This window comes from Lontra canadensis, unplaced genomic scaffold, assembly GCF_010015895.1.
Source record: "Lontra canadensis isolate GAN:19392208 unplaced genomic scaffold, GSC_riverotter_1.0 scaffold6, whole genome shotgun sequence".
In the NCBI taxonomy this organism is placed as follows: Eukaryota; Metazoa; Chordata; class Mammalia; order Carnivora; family Mustelidae; genus Lontra; species Lontra canadensis.
Genome location: NW_022631000.1, coordinates 23,559,845 through 23,583,550, shown reverse-complemented (window position 1 = coordinate 23,583,550; position 23,706 = coordinate 23,559,845). Strand labels below are relative to the sequence as shown.

Below are 23,706 nucleotides of genomic sequence, written 5' to 3'. Positions count from 1 at the left end.
ATCATCAAATTAACTCCATGTATATAATAGCTAGCAGTTTAGAATGCCTACAGCTGGATATTGAGCTTTTAAAAAAGACAGTGGTATCTGAGAGCTTTTCTGCTTTGGTGATACTGAGGTATTACTGTTAATTTTTAGACGTGATATGGTACTGTGATTTTGCTGGAAGAGAAATATGTATCTCTGAACCAAGTAACATCTCTCAAATTTGCTCAATATAACCTGGGGTCAAGCAGATTGGGACATAGATGAAATAAGTTTGGCCACATGTTGCTAACTTTTGAAGTTAGTAAAACCATAGTTAACTATTATTTACCATATTATTCTTTTGTATACATTTGAAAAATTCCATAATTTTTTTTAAAACTTCCATATCAGCAGTAAGTTATCTACTATAGAAAAAAGTTTACTACAGAAAAACAAAAGAAAACACACAAACTCGAAGTCCAGCACACAACCAACCAGAGTTTCTGAAAATGGTATCAAAATAGATGCAAGAGGAAAAAAAAAAATAACTTATTGACACAACCTCACTTTCCATTAAAAAAAATTTTAGATATCTGAAGTTAAGAGAGTCTGAAAAGTGTGATTCTTAAAGTATTCTTTATTAAGATCATTAAAAGTTGTAGAAACAACTTTATATTATAAAGGCACAGGGAGACAGTTCTGATAAAATATTCAAATTAAACAGTAACTTACAGTACAAAATACAATTTTAATGCACATACAAACCCCAAATGTCTGATTCAAAAATATTTTACTGTGTCTATTAATGGGCAATGATTAAAAATATAAATTGCTGCTGTATAATAAACATCTGATAGTGAACATCTTGATAGCAAAGTGAACAAAATATTTATTGCTTTTCACATACATATTTTTCCCTGTAATTTAAAATTCCTAATTCTTTTACTATCCTCTCAACTTTTTCCAAAGATAAAAGAAATTCCACATAATCTCATGGGGGAAATAGTAGTTTTAACAACTACCTCCAGTAGCAGTCACTGCTGGCAGTGTTTTCTCACTTCCTGTTCTATAATCACAATTGCTTTTCCAAAGTAAGATAAATGTTTGCTAACCCACATAAAGACAACCCTCTGTGACTGGCATTCTAAAGTTTGTAATGAACACTTATCAAATATAAAAGGTGCTCTGTTTTGAAAATGTGTATTTTATTTGAAGTTCTAAGCAGTGAATGTTTGACAAATAATTTTACCTGCTCCCCTCAAAAGTTTTCTGAAGCTGTAAAAAGTCAGCTTAGTGAAACTTCTAGCACTTAAATGTTTCTTTGAGGGCTAGTTGATATCTGTAAGACACGGATGTATAAAAATTAACATAATGCAATCTATTTTATAATGGAGAGAACTTACCCTTCTCCCAGCTTTTTATACTGGGGTTAACATTATTGATTTCATCATGCTTTTTTGTAGCAACCCAGTTATAGATGGTACAAGTAGAATTTCTATTACAAGAGTAAAATAACATGAATGCACCATCCTAAGTCAATGCTATCTCAACTTAAGAAATACCTACATTAAAGTATTTGATAATCATTGTAAAGTTACTTAACCATGTCACCTTTAGACAGTGTGTAGCAGCTAGTAATGTGCCTGGCACAGAGCTGATGCTCAATAAATAGTTGCTGAATGAATGAAAAGGAAAAGAAAAACCTGGCTTTGGTGTGCATATTTTAATCAATTTCTGATTTAGAATAAGGTCCATCTAGAATGAAGTAACTGCGCACTACACCAAACTTTGCTGTAAGCTAAAGTGACAAAAAAAAAAATTATCACCTATGTTAGTGATAGTCAATTTATATATTCTAACTTTTAAAAACAGTCCACAAATTCCACACGTTTGTTAATTTTTATCCACATACTTAAATTTGGGGTAATGAATATCAAGTTGGGAAGACTGGCTAAACTATGCTTTTTGATAAAAGTTACTAGTCCATCGATAAATAGAAAGTTATGATGCCCAATTAAACTCATGATGACTATACCATGTTAATTTCTGCAAAACTACCAATGAATATAAAGTAGGATATCTTTAAGTCACATATGCCTGGAAGCAGCTTACCTTTGCAACATAAAAGAATAACCAGTTAGATCTGAATTTAATAATGACAGAGTTATAGTACTGGAAGTGTGATAATAAGAACTTTAAAATCTAACCATGACACCAGATCTAACATTTCTTTGGCATATGCATTACTATCTTGGACTAGTTAGCATTTAAAAATACTGTGTATTTTTTTTTTCTTCAATCAACATTAACAAAAGGTGTAGATTGCTTGTATACTCTTCTTAAAGCCTTTAAAAGGACAAGATGACATTTTGCAACATATGCCAAACTTTGTGTTTAGTGTACACTTATAATTATAGGCATAGAGGGACGTAACTGTTAAATAACCTTGAATGATTTCATGCAATGGTGAAACCACAGAAAGTGGGAAGAAAAGTATTTACATAATAAAATAGTCAGCTCTCTGAAAATACAGTAAACCTGGGAATCTTGCCCTAATAGTAAATGTGTACCACATAGCACTGAACAAAAACTAGTTGAACTTTAAATAAACACGTAGAATAACCTGAATGTGTAAAATTTAATAATAAAAAAAAAAAACATAAAAATGAGGGGGAAAAAAAAACACCTCTACATCAGAAGGAAAAAGTGGCCTATAAAACAGGCCAATCTAACTTAACATTCAAAGTAAATGCAAGAGATTCACAAAATCATGATAGTAATGCAAATTAAGTCAAATACCAAGTACCCTTTGATACACAAGCCAATGCAACTATCAGACTCATTTCCAATAGCTTCACAATATTCATCAATCCACTCAGGCATTCAGGGGAGCAAAGCAGTCAATGATAGCTCAAGTCTCCAAAGTCTAACAACAAACTTATTTGCAGAAGCGTCACGAGATTTTTGAAGTAATGTCTTATTTTGATGTTAACATAAGATCTATCAGTGCAAGTTTATCATCTTCTGAATGTATTACTTCCAAATTTCATTTTTCCAGATAGTTTTTGGTGGTTTAGTTTTAGCCAGTGCTATTTGAACGGAGAAAAGAAAAATTCACCATAGACTACCTCACATTGTTACTTAATTGTGCTAGGTATTCACGCAGTTCTTTCGCAGCCTGGAATCTTCCATAGCGCTTCTTTGGGTTGGCACACTCATCCAGCAAGGCCTCTAGTCGGCCGTCTTTGGCAATTTCACTTGGTGGGTCATGAAGAAGTCCTCCAGAAGTGCCACGCCAGGTGGCATGTCTGGATAAGAGGTTCTGACAAACGGCATAGTAATTGTGGTCCACAGTTGCACGAGCACAAAGAATTTCTTTTGAAAATGATAAGCAAGCCTCCTTATCACAGTCATCAAATTTGCTTTCATACCATACATCCCAATTTTCAGGTTTATCTGTAAAAGGGGGAAAAGCAGAAAGAGAAAAATACATTTTAAAAGAGCTCTCATTCCTTCCCAAAATATAAAATTTACTAATTAACACAGTAGTATTTGTTCCTAAAATTGTATAATTTTAAACACTGAAATTTATTAATTTATATATAAACATTTAGTGGGAGTTCACCAAGGCCAGGCCTAAAGATCAGACAAGGTCTCTAACTACTTAAGGGTTGAGCCTAGATGGCAACTTTCCATCACAAAGAGAAAGTGCCATACAGAAGACTCAATGGTACAAGAGTACAGAGGAAGCAGTACTTTTGCCTGGGGCTATAGAAAGCTGCATAGAGAACATATGCTTTAGGTCTTAAATAATAAGCAAGTGTGAAAAGAAATGTGGGAAAACAGTATGCTAGGCCCAGTAGAAATATGTGCAAAGGCATGGATTTAAGGACTTGTTCCAGCTGATTCAGGGGACAATAAGATCACGGAGGCTGAAGTGTGAGACAGCTACCTGGGGAGAAGGTACAAATGAGGCTAGAGAAATAGCTTGGAACTTGTGTGGTCATGAACACGATTTCTTCTATAGAAAGATAACTGGTACTGAAGACTGGAATGACTAAGATGATGATAGTAACTAATGGTCCAGGAAAAAAAAAAAAAAGCCAAATTGCAGAAACATAGGAGTTTAATTTTGAGGAAAGTTTAAGGTTCTAATTAGATGACAAGGTAGATATTATTTACATAGTATTGTTAACATTTTATATATAGAGTAAATATAAAGTAATTACCAGGCATTCAGGGGGGCATATCACATGCAACTAGAAACAGACTTGAAACTTAGGGCTTTGAAGTCACAGCTACAGTACACGTATTTAGAACACATCAATATACAAGTGCTTGATGGAGCCAAGAGAAGGGCTGAATTACATTGGAAAGCATGTTGAAAGCAAAGGAAAGAAATGAAGACAGGATGGAACCTTGGAACTTAAGAGGCTGGCAGAGGAGAGACTAGTGAAAAAAGCTCATTCATTCAGCAAATAATTATTTGAATGCCTACTTTATGACAGGAAAGGGTATATACTAGGTAAACAAAATAATTAATAAGATGATTCCTGCCCTCACTGGCTTACTATCAATCATGTGAAATAGATATTAAATAAATAAACATTACCATAAATAGTGGAAAATGCTACAAAGGAAACACATTTTTAACAGTAGAAAGGTTTCTGAAATAAACAACTTTCCCTCGCATCAGATACAGTGGTCAAGTGTAACTTTTAAGCCAAGGTTCAAAGGACAGGTACCTAGATGAATATGGAAGACAGATGAGGCATTTTAGGTAGAGCATATGGAAAAGCCCAGAAGCAAAAAAGTTCATTTAAGAAACCAAAAGGCCACTGTAGCTGAAGTATCAAGGGAAGTAGACAGAGGGATATTAAAATTCAAGCATTTTAGGCCCTGATTAAGAATGCTTTCTTTCTTTTTCTCCTTCTTTCTGTTCCTTCCTTCATTCCTTTCTTTCTTCCTTCCTTTTTCTTCCTTTATTCCTTTCTTTTTTCCTTTCCTTTGGCCCTGATTAAGGTCTTCCTCCCTCCTCTCCTCTTTCCTTCCTTCTTTTCTTTCTCTTTAATGTTTCTTTTGTACATAAAGAACCTTACTCTACTTCTGCTTGAAATTCACATTCAAATGTTACAAAATTTTAAAAAAATTGGTTCACCTTATAAGCTCTTGCTTTTAAATTGAAGTATAATTAACATACATTATATTAGTTTCATATACACAACATACTGATTGACAATTCTATACATTATTAAATGCTCACCACGATATGTGGTCATCAACTGTCACCATATTTTCTTGACTATACTCCTCATGCTATACTTTTCATTTTTCCAATTTATTTAATAACTCTAAGTTTGTATCTCTTAATCTTGTATCTATCTTGCATCTATCTTTATCTATTTTGCCCATCTCCCCTCTGGCAACCATCAGTTTGTTCTCTGTATTTAAGAGACTTTGTTTTTTCTTTTCTTCTTCTTCTTTTTTTTAAATATGTTCCACATAAGTGAAATCATGGTATTTACCTTTCTCTTCCTGACTTACTTCATTTGGCATAATGCCTTCTATGTCCATCCATGCTGTTGCAAATGGCAAGATCTCATCCTTTTTTTTTTTTTTTAAATATTTATTTATTTATTTGACAGACAGAAATCACAAGGAGGCAGAGAGGCAAGCAGAGAGAGAGAGAGGAGGAAGCAGGCTCCCCGCTGAGCAGAGAGCCCGATGTGGGGCTCAATCCCAGGACCCTGGGATCATGACCTGAGCCGAAGGCAGAGGCTTTAACCCACTGAGCCACGATCTCATCCTTTTTTATGACTAAACGTCCACTGTGTATATGAACATAAATATATACACATCACTTCCTCTTTTGTGCTTTCACCTTGAGTTGCTTCCATGTCTTGGCTATTGTAAATAATGCTAGAGCAAACACGATGCATATATCTTTTCAAATTAACGTTTTTGTTTTCTTTGAATAAATACCCAGTAGTGGAATTAGTGGATCATGTGGTATTTCTATTTTTAATTTTTTGAGGAACCTCCACACTGTTTTTCACAGTGGCTGCACCAATTTACATTTCCACCAATAGTACATGATGGTTCCCTTTTCTGCACATCTTTGGCAACGTTTGTTACTTAGCTTTTTGATACCAGCCATTCTGACTAGTGTGAAGTATTCTCTGGTTTTTATTCTCTGGTTTTGATCTGCATTTCCCTGGTGATTAGTGACGTTAAGCATCTTTTCATGTGCCTGTTGGCCAGCTGTATGTCTTCTTTGGATAAATGTTTCTTCAGTTCTCTGCTCATTTTTAGTAAGACTGCTTGTTTTTGTGGTATTGATAGTACATAAACACGAGTTTGAGTTTTACCTAAAGAACAATGGGAATTCATCAAAAACTTTAAGCAAGGAAGTGGTAAGATCAGATTTATGTTTTAAGAAAGAAACTATGTGAATAGAAGGAAATCAAAGGACTCAAGAATTTCAGGAAGTTGTTACTAATCAGTCACTTCATAAGTTTTGCAATTAGGTGGTTGCTAATGGTAATGCAGAAATCTGTCAGGTTCTAATGGGTGGAGGAATGAATGGAGGCTGAAGGAGTAGAAAAAGGCGGAGTAAGCAATACTTTTAACAACTGAAAAGCATGGGAAAAAAAAGTCTTAGACATATTTGTTTATGGGGAGGGAAGAGAAACTGGATTTTAAGAAGGGAATGGGAAGTTGAAGATAAATGCAACATATTCTCAGAGAAGGATCTACTCTGTCTGAAATAGAGGAATAAATGTGTATTGTTTTTACTAGTTTAGGTAATAAAGAGGACACTTAGGGAGTTGTCACAGCAAAACCTCAGTTTCCCTGTGAAGGAGAAAATGAAGATCATTTACTAGAAAGAGTTCAGCAAAGAGTGCCAATAAATATGGCATTTTGAAAAGTAGATATTTAAACAACCCTACCATGAGACATTTGAAAAGAACTGGTCACAGCTAAGGTATTACTGGGGCAACACTCACTGTATGAATACACTTGTGTGGTTGTAGTCATCCAAGATTAGGAATTAGTTGGTATAAAAAACTGTAGACATGTATTCCAAAAATGTCTACATAAAAAACTGTAAGAAATTCTTTTTACAAACACTGAAATGAAAATTTTAAAAGTTTAGACTAATTGCATAACTCTGTGAGTATACTAAAAACCACTGACCTGTACACTTTAAAAAAGAAAAGGACAGGTTCTCTTCCCTGTGGAAGGATCTACGTGGTGAGTCGAGAAATAATAAGTAGTTTGGGTAAGTATGGAATCAGAAGGTACTGGGAAAAATCAAGGATCAATATAAGATCATGCAAAACCTAAGTGTCAACCTAATAAATTGCTGTTACTTTCACTGCATTTCCCAGGTGCCACACATTTTTGGTCTGGGCTCATCAAAAGATGCTCATATGACAGGAACAAAAGGGATTAAAAATATAAGACCCTTATCATAGAACAACCACCTTTCAGTTTCTTTCATTAAGTAGATTCGTTATAGAGTTACAGGCTTTGTCTCTGACACTTTAAAATTCCTGTAGCATTTAATTTTCAAAATACTTCAGACAATCTGCCCACTTTGGCCATAACAAGCTCACAAATACATGGAGAGTAAAGTTTTGGGTAAGATGTAATAATGTCAAATCAAAATTAGGGATTTGCAGTGTTAGAAATCATCTAAATGGCTAAAATAAAAAGAAAATCACCATGGGGACCCCACAGAACAATGGAACACAGAACATCACTGTGTTAAGTGATCCCACAGAAAAATAAGACCTCCATGAGAGCATAACAGTTTCTCTGGTAGTCTGTAACTACATAAAAACTTAATTCTGCATTACACTCTTAAACCACAGAATGTAGCAGACTGTTAAGAAAAAGACATGTACACACACACACACACACACACACACACACACACACAGTATATCTGTGTCCATTTGATCCAAAGGATATTTTATTAGGAGAAACTGATTAATAAGAGTACAATAATATAATAAACTGGTTCTGTTTACTGATACCGGTCAAATAAAAAGAAAGAGGCAAGGCTTTCATCTAAGAAAGAAATTAAAGGTTTGTGTTATATAAATGTAAACTTTGACATAAAAAATGTATATAAGAATCAAATGTAAAGTTATATACTTACTTTGTCTAATTAACCTTTTGTCAGCAACCAAAACATTTTCAGCATCCACAATGATTACCTTCCCATCTCTAGGACCAACTGCAAAATTGTCAAAGCTGACGTCCAGGAGGTAGAGTGCAAATTCAAAGTCATTGTTTGTAAGCTGCTCTGCTATTTCCATTAATTGCCATGCGAGGTCAACTCGTTTCTCCCATGGTGCATTAAAGTAACTCCACAGTTCTTCTCCAACATAATTTACAGCCACCATTCTTCCACAAGCTCCAAGATATTTTGCAAATGGCCAACCTTCATCAGATGGAAAACTCTACAAAAGAATTATCCTAATATTACAAGAGATTCTGATGAAGATATCTAAGTCTACCCCTCAGATCCTCTCAGCAGAGATTTACTAGGCATGCGCTTGGATTTCCTGTTATATTCAGGAGCTGAAGAGAGATAAATTTGATTTCTTTTCTAATTCATATCATTACTATGGACCTGAAAAAAATTTAACTACATAACTTTACATTATAAAGTTAAAATAGAAAGTCCTGTTTATCACAAATTTCAGAACCAAATTGATCAACAAAACATAAGGCACCTTCCTTATTACCAAACCTGTAAGTATTTACAATTTCTTTTTGACTTGGTTTAAGTACAGTCAACCATCCTTTCTTTTGAGTGAACAGCACTGCAGGCCTATTAGCCAGCAAGTATTTACCAGGCAACACTCACTGCACTGTGCTGGCAATTAGGAGTGAACTAAACAAAGAGTCTCTAAAATAAAAATTTTAGAAGAGAAGACAGATACTAAGCAAATAACTTTGAATATAAATGTTAGTTACCAGGAAGTGGTATGAGTCCTAAGAGAGCATTTAATAGAGACCTTACCTAGTCCACAAGCAGGTGGGGGTACAATTTAGAGAGGAATTTACAGAAGTGGGTTTTGTTTTTTTTTTTAAAGATTTATTTATTTATTTGACAGACACAGCGAGAGAGGGAACACAAGCAGGTGGGGCTCCATCCCAGGACACTGGGATCATGACCTGAGTGGAAGGCAGATGCCCAACGACTGAGCCACTTGGGCGCCCCTACAGAAGTGTTTCTTAACCTATACCCAAAGGTTAGTAAAGCGCAATCTGATATCCTATTGATGCAACCTGCAGTCCAAGTACCTTTGGTCCCAAGTCAGTCTTGCTTCCCTTTCTACTGCCACTGTATTTCTGTTCAACTTTAGCTCAACTTCAAAATTATTTATTCTCCTAATCAGGCTTTATCTAAGATACTTTCCACCTGCAAAATGAGCATTGTGGTACAAAAGGATGGGAAGTAATGTTTTAAACAACTTCTGGGAAGATAATATGACTAGAGGAAGTATAGAGGAAGCCTGGCATCTTTCCTTAAAATGGGGGGGAAAATCATAAGATGATATTTATATAAACACTGTAGGGGATACAGAACAAAACAGTGCATAATATAAATACAGATTACTTCTACTGCTAAAAATTGAACAATCTACATACCTTTTTTTTTTGAAGACTTTATTTATTTGAGAGAGAGAGTGAAAGCGAGTGAGAAAGAGAGTGAAAGCGAAAGAGAGATCACAGAGAGGCAGAAGCAGACTTGCCGCTGAGTGGAGAGCCCAATGCAGGACTCGATCCCAGGACCCTGGGATCATGACCTGAGCCGAAGGCAGAGGCTTTAACCCACTGAGCCACTCAGGTGCCCCTCAACCTTGAAAATTTACACAAATAATTACAAAAGATTTAAGTGTTTCCCAGAAGTATTTATGTACATTGTCCATGACATTAAAAGAAAAAAGGGGAAAGAACTAAAAATTGGTAATATAAGAGATTATATAGTTTTGTCCCACAAAATGTAAAACAAAAAATTCCTCTATACATTATTGGTATATTATTCACATGTCATACCACAGAACAGATACAAACATATCTTTGTGAAAATAAAACGGTCTTTGATAACAGGAGAAAAGGGAACCTTGCCAACATCTGCACATGTACAAATGCCTCCTTGTTTTTGGAGCCTTTCCAACTGGCAAATGACAGTCAAATATACACTTCATTACCCAAGTCCCTCATAGAAGAAGATAAAATATATGAACAAATGTCACACTGAACAATTTTACATTCATACAGTGTTTTCTGACAATGTTAACTGAAATACTGTTATGCCTCATTTTAAGAAGAGCACTACAATTCTTTCATATAGCTTGCTACCTAATCTTTTGGAAGAACTTTAACAAATGAATCCACACCACTAACTCAGATGACAAGAATTTTTCAGAGGATAATCAAAATAGTCAGATTTCATTAATGAGAAAAGAATTCTATTGAAAACACTATAGGACAAAGAAAATGCTCAAAGGAAGCCAAAACATAATTTTTATTTAAAACAATTCTGGCTTAGAACCAAATTACAATGGTCAAGCAGAGTGTTACAGACAAAACTTTAAGATGTTACAGCCTGGATTTGTTAAGTAATCACACAATGAGAAACACAATTTCTTACTTTTTGATTATCAAACTCAACAGGGCAAAAAAACACCAAAAAACAAAAACAAAAAAACCCCATGGCAGCTAGAATAAGAAGTTTATTGCTGAGATTCACAGTCCAATTATTTGTTAAGAGCTTTACACCAGGTTGAATGTACATCAAAGTGTAATAGCTAAAGTTTTAAAACTAAATGATTAGCTTAAAATTGTACAAAAGGTACAAAACATTTATAAAATTACGTATTCCCTTTCCATGACTGTACTTAAAAAAAAAAAATTAAATTGGTGAGCACCCAAAGAAAACTTCTATGACTATTCCTACCAATGTAAAAATTAAAAATGGGAATTTAGGTATTAGATAAACATGGGTAACTGATAAGATTTAAAAAATATATTATATGCCTTCAGTTAATTTACAAAATAAAAGTATTTTGACTATGAAACCCAAGATAAATCACTATGTCTCTTCCTCTCTTACCTTTTGTAACAGAAAACTACAAGCTACCTCTTGGATACCATAAAACTCCAATAATACTAATAATAATATTATAGGCATTCACAATATCTTAAAGTCAGTTTCAGAAATAAGTAAACAAAATCACCAAGGTCATCTTCCATTTTAAGAGAAAACAAAGTTGACATAAAATGTACACACTCGATATTAAAGATTAAAAAATTTAGGTATTTTATATTCTTTATGGTAATATAGCATTTTATAAAATTCATATATTTAAAAGACCATAAAATATACAAGTAAATAGTGGACTTGAAATCACTCTGTATCTCATGAACTGTGACTGTGCCAAACTGAAAACTTCTTAGAGCTTTCAGTCTTCCTCTGTAAAACTGGAGTATTTGTACCACCATATATATTCATTAAGACAATCCAAGAACCAAAGGAAAGAATATAAAATGTACTTTGCAGATATACTACTTTATAAAGAATTTTTTATGCTACTTTATAAAGAACTGCTTACCAAAACATTTTATACTTCTTATTTAAAAAAGAAGTCCAGATATTCAAGAGTTATGCTTATTTTCATATCACTTACTGAAAGTCATCCACAAATAATGAATATATTCCAAAAATAGTCAAGAACCACCAAATTAGAAAAGCATCATCACTATCCTCTAATAGTTCCTAATTTACAGTGAAATATATAAATTAGCTACCAAAGTTTAAGAAGGCTTAATACTATGAAAAATGTATAGGGCGTCCATAAGCACTAAAAATACAAGAAATTAAAACTTGATAACTTGTACATACATAAACTCAGCATTGTAATTTCTTTTCATTTATAATAGTTTGCACCACAAAATAAATTCTAAAAGCTGAAGTATTCTATCATCTATTTATTGATCAAAACCAACCGTCATAATAGTTCATGTGATTTATAATGGGAATGTGAAATCTAAGAATTCTAGAGTTGGAAGTACCTGAGTTGTAAATCTAGCTCAATCTTACTAGCACAGTTTAAGTGATCTGCCTAAAGTCACACAGACAGAGGTAAAGTTAGGCTAGTACAACCCCTCAATCCAGTATCTTCCTGTTTCAAAAGTTTCCAAATTTTGGAAAGGTAACAGTGCATATATTGCATTCTCCTATTATGGAGAATCTGGGACATATTATGCTGTGAAAATAATGTAAGCTTGTAAGTACCAAGTGGGATAAAGCACATAACTCTCATGTTTTCATATATTTTTTGATTTGACAAACCCTATTTTCTACAGGTTTTTAAATTTGGAATTGCAGATAAGAGACTGTAGGTTAACCCACATCTCACTGACTACTATTAAAGCAGCTGGAGTTAGAAAGTGAGAGAGTCACTATGGAATGAAGAGAATACGAAATTTATATTAAAAAATTCTAGATCTAGCGTAACAACATCATGAAATGCTAATAAGTAAACAGCTATAAATAAAACAGTCCCTATTCTCAGGAAGCTTTTTCAACCTGAGTTGGGAGAATGATTATTAAATATACAAAAATTAAAAATTATATAATTTGTTACAAATTATGAAGTAGAGTATGCTGAGAAAGAGAAGTAGGGACATATTTCAGATTGTGTGGTAAAGGTCAGCTTCTCTACGGAAGTGCTACTTAGGCTGAGATAAAAAAGATGGGTGTAATATTAGACAGACTGGGCAGGGGTGTAAAAATGTTCCAGGCCACAGAAGAGTCGGAAACAGTTTTCTCAGTACTGAAGAAAAGGCCAAAAGCAGCTTTACAAAAATGAATGAGGAGGAAATGGCTTGAGGTAACAGAGTCTGTAAAGGGAAGCGGGGACCAGATCATGCTGGGAACTACAGAATAAAACAAAAACAAAGTCCTCAACATGGCCTAAATGCTTTGGAAAAACAAAACAAAACAAACAAACAAAAAATCCCCAAAACAATTAAAAAAAAAAAAGCCTTAACATTCAGAAACATTGTACGTACTGGAATTAACAAATATCCTGTATTATATAATGTTATTCTTTAAAAAAAACCACAAACTTTTACAATATTCAATATCCTTTGATCACTAACCACTGTCTTACCAGATTAATAAGGTCATTTTATTATATTATGTCAGGACCCAGTTATTTTAAAAAGACATACAATGTATGAGTAAAACTGACAGATTCAAGTAAGGTCAACTCTAGAAGTTGTGATCTATTCTTTTGTTTTTCCTCCTTACATGACCAAAAGTAGGGTTTGTATACTACGTTTAAAAGATTGGGGCACCTGAGTGGCACAACAGATTAAGTGTCCAACTCTTGGTTTTGGCTCAGGTGGTGATCCCAGGGTTGTGAGACAGAGCCCTGTGTTGGGCTTCATGCACAGAGTCTGCTTAGGACCCTCTCTCTGCTTCCCCACTCCATGCTCACTTCTGCCCTTTTGCGTGCCTCTCTCTCTCTCGCTCTCTCTCTCTCAAATAAATAAATAAATAAATCTTAAAAAAAATAAAAGATCAGGCGCCTGGGTGGCTCAGTTGGTGAAGCGACTGCTTTTAGCTCAGGTCATGATCCCAGAGTCCTGGGACATTGGACTCCTTGCTCAGCAGGGAGTCAGCCTCTCCCTCTGACCCTCTCCCCTCTCATATGCTCTCTCTCTAATAAATAAATAAAATCTTTTTTAAAAAAGATCATATACTTCCTTTAATGCAAGAAATATTTTACAGTCATTTACTAACAACATTCCATTAAAAGGTAACTTTGTAGCTCACCTAAAAAGATGTATCACAAGACTTTTTTTTTAAAGGAGGAAATTCCTAATAAAAAGAAGCTGACTTGAAAAAAAATGTATTAATAATCAAAACATACAATTTAAAATCTGGTTATAGGTTTTCTAAAGAACTGGCATTTCTGAACACACAGTAATTTAAACTTGAGAATACTTATCAAAAGTTAATGTTATCAAAAGACTAGAAAATGCTTAAAAGTTCAATTTAACTTTAAAATTATTTTTAAAAGCCCAAATGTGAACAAAATCCCATTGTAGTAACGCATGTTATAACAGCTGTTCACAGAGATTAGTCAACTGTACTGGTGACAGACTAATGTGTTCACAGCTCTGTGAACTGTCTGGAGGGGGAATATAGTAAAATTACTGGGATGATTTAATGGTTACCTAATTTTTGCTAAAATTTCTCTAAGACTTTAGCTTCTTAATTTATACTGCTAAATAGTGGCCAAAATACATTGTAAATACTATAGAATCTTAAAAATCTCAAGATTTCTAAGTTGCAGGTTATGTTCCATTTATTTCATTAAATAATTTCCTGAATGCCAATTTCCACCCACCTAGAATTCCAACAATATTAAGCAATTCCTTGGAAATAGCAAGGTTATGTTATTTCACTGAATATGTCCAACAGCTGTTTCTAAAATTGGAAACTAATGTCAAAATGCAACAACAAAAAATCTACATAAGTTTGATAGAAAATAATAATCTTTTAAAATAAATAGTTTAAGCAATGAACTCCCCTCCCCCATCACTTGGCCACAAGTTTTAAATATGCATAAATTTACTTGTCTCAAACGATGCTTTCTTACCTATAGTTACATCAGCAAGTGTGATCCACATTTCTAAGTTGAAATACAAATCTAAAGCACCATACTCATACACTCATACTTATTTTCTTCCAATAATGTTGGAAGAAAAATTGAAATAAAATTTCAAATAAAGAAAAAGGATATAATATAATAAGCTTTCAGGACCCAATAACCCAAGAACACTAGTTTGCTTTCCTCAGTCAAGACTTTATTTCTTTGAGGTCTGACAAGTAGAATAGTAAGTACGAACTTACTCCCCTGGTTCCTTTAAAACATAAGCTGAATTAACATCACCCTTTTGAAAAAGACCAAACTATCCTCTAGTAGCACAGTGTATGTCTTAAACCCGAGGCCTGGTTTTAGATTTGTATTCCTGTTGTTGCCTTAAATTCACTACAGACAAACCAAAACTCTTGGTTCCCCTACCCCAGAGCCATTCCTTCTCTGGGCTTGCACATTATGATAAGGAATTATTTAGTAGTTGGCTCAGACTAAAACCCCAGGAGATACCCTTTATTTTTCCCTTTCCATCATACCTTTACCCATCAGCAAGTCTTGTCAACTATTTTTCCAAAATATACTGGTTCTGTCCACTTTTTATAACGTTCATCACAACCATCTTAATTCAAACCACCATTCTCTCCCACAGTCTTGTGCAAAAGCTTTTCAGATTTCTCTCTTACCCCTTACAATCCTTCTCCCAAATCAAGCCCTACTGAAAACACCTCCATTGTTTCACACTGCCCTGAAATTAAAAAAAAAAAAAAAAAAAAAAAAAAAAAAAAAAAAATCCTAAACTCATTATGCATGGTTACAAAGCTGTATAGGATATGACCCTTGTCTACCTCTATGATCTTATATTCTACTAGGCTTCCCTACTCCCATGCTCCCTGCTCCTCTGGATTTGCCTTATGTCTTGTCTAAAAACACTCTGACCTCAGATCCTTGTACCACTGGCTATATCTCCCACCATTTATACTTTGGCTGAAATGGGACTCTTCCTGACCACCGAATTTAGAGTATTCTATCCCCAAACCAAGTCTCCGTCACAGGAGTCTGCTGTATTATTTTTATAGTATGTAAAATCTGAAATTACCTTGTTTTTTGTTTGCTGCCCTCACCTAGTGTCTGAACACAAAAGCTGTACAAACTGTCCTGGCCTACCATCTTCACGGTATCCAACAGGTACACAGATCAGTTCCTGGAACTACTGAGCAATGTCACACAATTCTTGCCAGATCTTTTCACTTCACAGTTAAAACTCCAAATGTGCACTGGAAAGGCAAAATATGAAGACGACCCTGAAGCATCATACCTACCTCAGATGATCTAGCTTTTAGACTGTATCTCAGCCTAGGAAATTAAACCAGAACTAACCCTTTAAAAAAAAAATTATCACTGTTACTGTACTAATTACAATTATTGAACTATAATAACTTAGAGAAAAATTAAAATATTGAATAATATTGCCTACAATATTCTTCCTATTCAAAGTACTTCATACGGGACAAATCCTTAACCCTCCTTTTAAATACCATTCAAAAAAATCAATAGCCTGAAACAGCAACTAGGTAGGTATTTAAGGTGTGTATATATGTAAATAAGGTAACATCTGAAGGTTTGTTATAGAAAGAGTAAAATGTGTATATATATATATATATTTTTTTTAAGATTTTATTCATTTATTTGACAAAGAGACACAGTGAGAGAGGGAACACAAGCAGGGGCAGTGGGAGATGAAGAAGCAGGCTTCCTGCTGAGCAGGGAGCCTGATGAGGGGCTCAATCCCAGGACCCTGGGATCATGACCCCAGCTGAAGGCGGACACTTAACGACTGAGCCACCTGGGTGCCCCAAAATGTACATATTTCTAAGATAGATGTCAACTTAATGTACTGAAGAACTTTTCAAGTACAACTAAAAATGAAATAAATTAATTTGCAAAGTAGTAACATATTGGTAAAAAGACAAAGACATTTTGTGTATATTATTGGAATAACTATCTCCTTTACTCTTTAAAACAGTCTTCTTATAGGTAACTATTATAATTCCTATTTTGTTAAGAAACTAAGGCTCTAAAACATTAAGTGACCATTCAACAACTTTTGAGTTAGTACAGAATACTACCTCGATACTGTCCCACTACTCTACCTGTCCCCCCAAGCCTCATCCATGGGCAAAATCCTATTTATCCTTCAGAACTCAATTCGCATGAAATCTTCCTTGGTATCTACACTTATAAAGATACACTCATGTCTTTCCCTAAATGAGTCATCTGACCGAATACAGGTATATTTTTTTAATAGGGCTTATTATACTATACTGGTTGTAATTATTCATTTATATACCCACCTCTTATACAGTACACTATTTATCTATCTGCCTAGACAGATCCTTTGACTCCTTATATTTGCCTTATAACAGACCATTTACCAAATAAACAAATAAAGTCCGTTCTTCTGATTCTAAATCCAGGGCTATAGGTTCAAAGAGCTTCCAGGTTATTTCAGGTAACTTTCTATCAAGAATCTATTTTAATAAAGACATACAAATTGGATAAAGGTTTGATACATAATTAAAAACCTTTCAAGGTCTATGACCAGGAATAATAACTATCCACATCTTACTAGTAATTTACAATTATTTACTAAAGTTAGTTGTATGTATAGGGAAAATGCAGGGTCTATATTCTAAGGTCATATTAGTTCAATATATGCATAATGAATTAAAAGGGAAGACAGAAAAAAATGTCAGCCATTCTGTGAAGTTTACTGCAATACAGGAAGAAGGCCAGAAACCATAAACCAGAAAAACAGAAAATAAAAACCAGTTGATGATCCTGGGAAAATGATTATCCAAGTCTAGAAAGCAAATCCCCCAAAAGTAAGCTTTCTATTCCCTACCAACATGTGTGAGGAGTTATGTGCTGATCTACATGGTGGAAATACGAAGGAAAATTGTTTGTAGATTAGACAAAGTACAAAAGGGACCTCGGAATTAATAATGGTGAGAAGATATGAATAAATCCAGAAAATAGGCCAGTGGGGCAAAATTATTTTGCTCCACTGATCTGGAAGTGGTGCTATCCCAAGGGTGATTGCCTGTTTCTAAAGCCTTTCCAAAATAAGAGTCTCTGGATGTGAGGTACACAGAGTTATAGCATTATTTTTGTTTTTTTCTTCATGAAGCATTTTCAAGTGTCAATAAAACCTCTGATTAAAGAAAAAAAAAAACAGGAAAACACTAAAACCTCTAGATTTAAGGCTACGAATTAGATTTTTTTAAAAAAGTGCTCTACTTAGAACTACCTACTCAGAACCATCTTTGAAACTCTGGGAATGCAGTTACCACAGTAGCATCCAGTGGGAGAGAAGTAGGTGGATCCCTAAGCTGTTGCTTGCAAAGACACTCCTGAGACAAAGTCTGGAACATTCTTTCAAAATGCTACTGCCCCACAAGAGACTTGGCCACATTGAGCTCCATATTTTTTTCCTTTAAAGGAAATCTCTGGTTTTTCGTTTTGTTTTAATCTGATTCGGTATGTAGAAGTCTGGGAGGAAGGCAAGCTTGAAAACAGGGCTATCTATCCTGGCCTCCTTCCCATATCTTCTAGCAGGGACCAAATACCAAATCCCCCAATCCCCTTTTAGAAGTTTAAACCCACCACTTAAAGTCAAACTCAGAAGTAGAAAAAAATAATTTCTCAAATCAAGGGTTTGAGACTAAGGATATTGGGGCTAAAAAGGAAAGGACCTAATACAATAGTCTTAGTTTATAAATAAGTAAGTCCCATTAAGAGTTCGTCAACCTGTCCAAAGTAAGACAGCTAAATGGCTATAATCTTTTGTATACTTCAAAAACCGTATCTTGGGCAGTGCACCTTAAAAATATTTTCTCCTTTGGGAAGTATCTTTAAGGACAAACAACATTCACTCAACATTTTCTGTAAAAATTCATCATGTAATATAGGGATGGACTAAATCAATGTAACCAAAGGTATGGCTCATAGCCTGAATCATAACTATTTTTAAGATGATCCATATAAGCTTCAGTACAGCTGATTAACTAGCTGATGGTTAAAGTTACTTTTACCTTATTTAATGTCTAACACTGAGTGCTTCCTTAATAGGGATTTGGCACTATAAAATGTGGTTTGCATGTACTATGTCATTTACAAAAATTGAAATAAAAGCTAAAATCTATAGCATAAATGACAGTTACATGCTGAAAAATTAAGGAATTCCTATTAAAACCATGATTCAGAAAATTTAAGATAAAGTTCTATAAATGTAATGAAACAAATCCCAATTCCTCCATCTTAAACAAGTAAGAGCTTTGTTTCTATAAATAAGACCATCGTCATTATCTCTAGGTCATCAAGTCAGAGAAAGTTTGGGCTTCAGGAAACTCAGTATTTTTCTCTAACACACACACAACTTCTATAAATTCGAGAACAGGTAACTACAAATATTGGTAGAAAATTTACCAACAACCTTGACATCTTGTCAAAACACTTCACCTCCTTGATTTTCCAGTATTCCAAGAATGCTATACACAATAAAAAATCAACAAAGTCCCTCTCTCCAATTTTCTTCATAGGATTATGGTATACTTATAATTAAAACATACTTCTTGGTGAAGTAAAACTGTGAAGAAAAAAAGTATCAGTGTAGAAAAAAGGGTTCTAGCATTATCTTGCCTGATGTTTATAAAATTTTTTTTAGAAGATGATAATTCTATGGCCAAACAACTTTCCTTTGAACTAGATAAGCTGCTGTAAGCTAGTAAAACTATTCAATGATGGGAAAAGTGTCGTACTTTCATACCATTTCATACTGGCTAAGTCCATATTACAAATCTACATAGCCTTACATAGATAAGGTATGTGTATAATAGATCTTATAGATACTTAGTATCTTCCATGTCTTCTTTCAAGGCATAATAGAAAATTCAATTGTTTATTGTTTCTTAAAATCAGAAGAGGCAAGTTTAACAGGCAAAATTTATATACATTTTCAGTTCTTTCTTTAGTATCCATCAAAGGAGATTTTTAAGTATTTATTTTGGAAGCATCTTTACCACACTGGAACTTTTGTTAAGAATACTTTGATGAAGTCAGTTCAAAACACTTTTCTACCCACCCAAAGTAGTTAATTTTTGGACAATCAATATAAGAAAAATCCAATTTGTCACCAGCTGTCCAAAAATTCAATAAGTAGCTCCCTCTCCTGGAAACAAAAAAATGTTGCGTTCCTCTTTGAGCTATAAAATACAGGCTTGATCTTCAAGCATATTTTTTTAAGATACGTGAACAAAATGCACAAACAGGCAAATATGAGTGAAGTTTTCTATCATTATTAATACAGCATAGTACTTTAAATAACTATTAGTTTTATAGAAACCCATATAAATATTAAACAAAATGCACAAACAGGCAAATATGAGTGAGGTTTTCTATCATTATTAATACAGCATAGTACTTTAAATAACTATTAGTTTTATAGAAACCCATATAAATATTAAACTAAATATTAAACTCATTTATCTAGTTAGCAGAAATAACAAACATCGTGATTTGACTTAGTAACAATCTTTGCACCTTATCACAGAATTTTAAGATTTCTTTAACTTTAGTGGTTTTATGCCACCATCAAACCTCAAGTGCATTGATCATACTTAACTCACTAATATTTCCCCACAGATGAAGTGGTTCTATAAACAAAGTACCAGCTCTGTGAAAATTTATTTAAAAATAAATCTTTTTTTCTTTTTTTAAGATTTTATTTATTTACTTGACAGACAGAGATCAGAAGCAGGCACAGAGGCAGGCAGAGGAAGAGGAAGCAGGTTCCCCAATGAGCAGAGAGCCGGATGAGGGACACGATCCCAGGACCCTGACACCGTGACCTGAGCCGAAGGCAGAGACTTTAACCCACTGAGCCACCCAGGTGCCCCTAAAAATAAATCTTATTCAACTTGCTTGTTCATCATGTAAAAAATTAAACATACCAATATGACTGACTGGTATTAAAGACCCCAAATTTATATTTCACATAGCACTTACTAGTTATAGAAAGGGGTTGCCTAAATATCAAATGCAAAATACAAAAGCCAAAATTAACCAGGTTAACATATATTTCCTCACATATTAAAAACAAACTCTTATCCTATAACCCATCTATCACCCACTCAGAGTAATGGTGTCACTAAGTTTAAATTACAAGAATATAACTGATTTTTTTAAGTTGTTTATCACTAAAGATGAAAACAAAAAGAGGAAGTTTGAGGGAAGAGTTAATCAGAAAAGGAGATAAGAGCACACTTGCCTATCTCGACTACAAAGTAAATTGAAAATGTCAAGACAATTTCAAACTTCAAATATTTAACATAAAAGCTTCCCAAATAAGGCAAATTTTCCTTAGTGCAAATCAAATGGCAAGACAGCTTTATAAAGAACTGGATATATAATGTTCTTAAAATATTAGTCCTAGTTATTGTTTCTAATATACCAATATTCAGAATCACCTGATAAAAATCTTTCAATAGGTACCCACTATTACAAGTGCAGAAAATGTGTACTACTACTCAGATAGCTCCTTACTAAATTTTTGGGTCCCAGAGAATTTGACAGATTATCTGCAAATACACTGCTAAAGCCTTCTACAGGGACCAACCTTCCTAATATAAACATCTACTTCTCAAAGATAAAAGATAGTTTAAATAAAAAAAAAGTTTCAAGTCAAATGTGTATCACAAATATGGACTTAAGCTTTATAGACTGGCTAGTTTTACTGAAACCACTTAATAAAATAATTTCTTAGAAGGAAGTTTAACCAATTTTACATACCACTCACTGTTAAAGAGAGCAGTGTTTAATATACAATCTGTACTTTAAATGTAACCCCTTAGGTACATCCAATAACAGTTTAAGATTTACTAAGACCCACACTAAGGTTTTGAGGCAAAGTATTTATTTTGTGTTAAAATTATCTGGCTGAACTAATGAAACAAAGCTGGTTTCTCTTAGCTAAGTTGGGCAGCGGACAACTTGAGAAAAGAAAGCAATATAAATGAATACCATACATTCCTATTCATGCACTTCAGATTAAAAAAAAAAGAATCCTGTACAACCACACCCCCCCACTAGTAACATTCTCAGGAACACAGAAAAAGCATGAAGTACACCAAAGTTAGTTATTAATTTTAAGTGATCCCCCCCCTCCTTGTATTTGATAAACAACAAAACTGATATGGGAAAGGAGCAAGGTAACTTTCCTGAAGTTAGAGGAAGGGTCACAACCCCACAGCTGTAACCACTACCCAAGGAAACCACACTAAAGCCGGGTGGGAATGTGCAGAAACTCAGTAACTACTCCAAAGGTCAACAGTTTTTTGGGTTTTCCTTTTTTTGCTGTCATCGCTAAAAAGACGCCAACCTACTCCCCGAAAAGGTGTGCTTGTTTTCAAAATAAAGTCAGGAGAGCGCCAATAAGGAGAATAAGAATCTCCTTCCCCTATTTCTCACCCTGGCTGAACATTTCATCTTCTTCCTGCAGCCACATTACTAGATGAATACAGCAGGTCACAGAATCAGGATGAAAATGTCCGTGTTGGCCTCAAATCCTCCCAGCCCCAAGTCTAAGGATGCCTTACTTTTTCCTCTTCCTAATCCCACTCAAAGCGCGGCTCAATGGATTATGCTGACCACAGCCTCAATTCCCCAGCTTGTCCCCAAATTAACTGCCCCAATGACCCGCCAGATAACTTAGCTGAAGGATAAAACAAAGACTTTGGGGCCGAAGTTAGGCCGGGCACGAAGAGTACCAAAGGGGACAGCGAATGCAGTATAGAAACACTTGAAAAGAATTAAACATCCGAGGGCTCGTGAACAGACCGCACTGTGGAAGTGCAAACCCCGGTGGATAAAAGCAGAAAGGCGGGGAGAAGAGCCCAAGGAAACTCACTGGAGAGACATTTTGGGAACGTACAAGACGCGCTCCCCCTGCTGTTAAAGGCTCCGCAGTCGAATCCGAGATGCGCCCGCGTCTAGCTGCCAAGAACGGACTCTCCCCCCTCCGGGTCGTCCTCCCCGATCCGACACAGCGCCCAAAGTCCCCCAGTGCCGCCCCCTTCCCACGCCCGCAGGCTGGCCCAGCCGGGCCGGGTCCAAACGGGGCAACGAGCGCCGGCTGAGCCACTTCTCCGACTGCGGTTACCCCGCGCGGCCCTTCCCGGTAGGAACCCCCCACCCCCTTCCTGGGCTCCGCGCCTACCTGTAGCACCAGGGGCTCGGGGTTGAAGGCCAGGGTCAGCAGCAGTTGCATGCGCTCCGAGTCCTTGAGATTGCGCAGCAGGAAGCTGCCCGAGTCCTTGGTCTCGGCGTAGCGGCGCACCAGGCGATCGAGCAGGCGCTGCGAGGGGCAGTGCACCAGGTCCGACCAGCCCTCCACCGCCTCGGGCGTGAGCAGCCGCACGTCGCCGTTGAGGCGCGCGAACTCGGTGCGGGGCATGGCCTGGAGCAGGTCGCAGCGAGGTCGGCCGGTGGCCCGTTTGCAGATGCTCTGGTCGAGCTGCGCCAGCTCGCGCTGCGAGCCGAGGCGCTTGAGCACCACTCGGCGGCGGCCGCCCTCGCGGGGCTCGCCGTACTGCGCGAAGTAGACGTTCTTCACGTTGAGGAAGTCCAGCAGGCGCAAGCGGCCCCACGCCTCGAACACCACCTGTCCGTTGAGGAAGCGGCGGCACCAGCTCGTGCCGAAGCACGCCGGGCACTTATTGAGCTGCAGGAAGCGCCGGTCGGCCAGCTCGTTGCGCTGCCAGGAGGCGAGCAGCGACGGCGAGTGCAGCACCATCAGCACCAACAGGCTGCCCAGCGCCGCCAGCTTCAGCGAGCGGGACAGGCGGCCCAGCTTCGGGAGCACCAGGCGCCACATCCCGCCCGCCGCCCGTCCACACGCACCCGGAGGGCGAGGGCACCCCGTGGGCGCCCCCGCCGCGCCGAAACCTGGAGAGCGACCGGCAGGGGTCCCCGGGCGAGAGAAGGAGCG

At 36.0% G+C, this 23,706-nt stretch overlaps 1 protein-coding gene across 1 annotated transcript; it reads right to left on the bottom strand.

Moving 5' to 3' along the window:
- Nucleotides 1–584: 584 nt before the first annotated feature.
- Nucleotides 585–23,706, bottom strand: DIPK2A (divergent protein kinase domain 2A). Its single transcript, XM_032852424.1, has 3 exons — nucleotides 22,936–23,706; nucleotides 8,135–8,438; nucleotides 585–3,423 (listed from the first exon to the last, which is right to left on the bottom strand). The coding sequence occupies exons 1-3, from the start codon at nucleotides 23,590–23,592 to the stop codon at nucleotides 3,092–3,094; spliced, it is 1,293 nt and encodes a 430-aa protein (XP_032708315.1). The 5' UTR covers nucleotides 23,593–23,706; the 3' UTR covers nucleotides 585–3,091.

Bases quoted from the DNA above. Each gene is read 5' to 3' on its own strand.
- DIPK2A (XM_032852424.1), bottom strand. From the start codon at position 23,592: ATGTGGCGCCTGGTGCTCCCGAAGCTGGGCCGCCTGTCCCGCTCGCTG. The intron at 8,439-22,935 runs GTAGGCGCGGAG...ATTCTTTTGTAG, and splicing joins CCGAGCCCCTGGTGCTACAG to AGTTTTCCATCTGATGAAGG. The intron at 3,424-8,134 runs GTAAGTATATAA...CCCCTTTTACAG, and splicing joins CAAAAGGTTAATTAGACAAA to ATAAACCTGAAAATTGGGAT.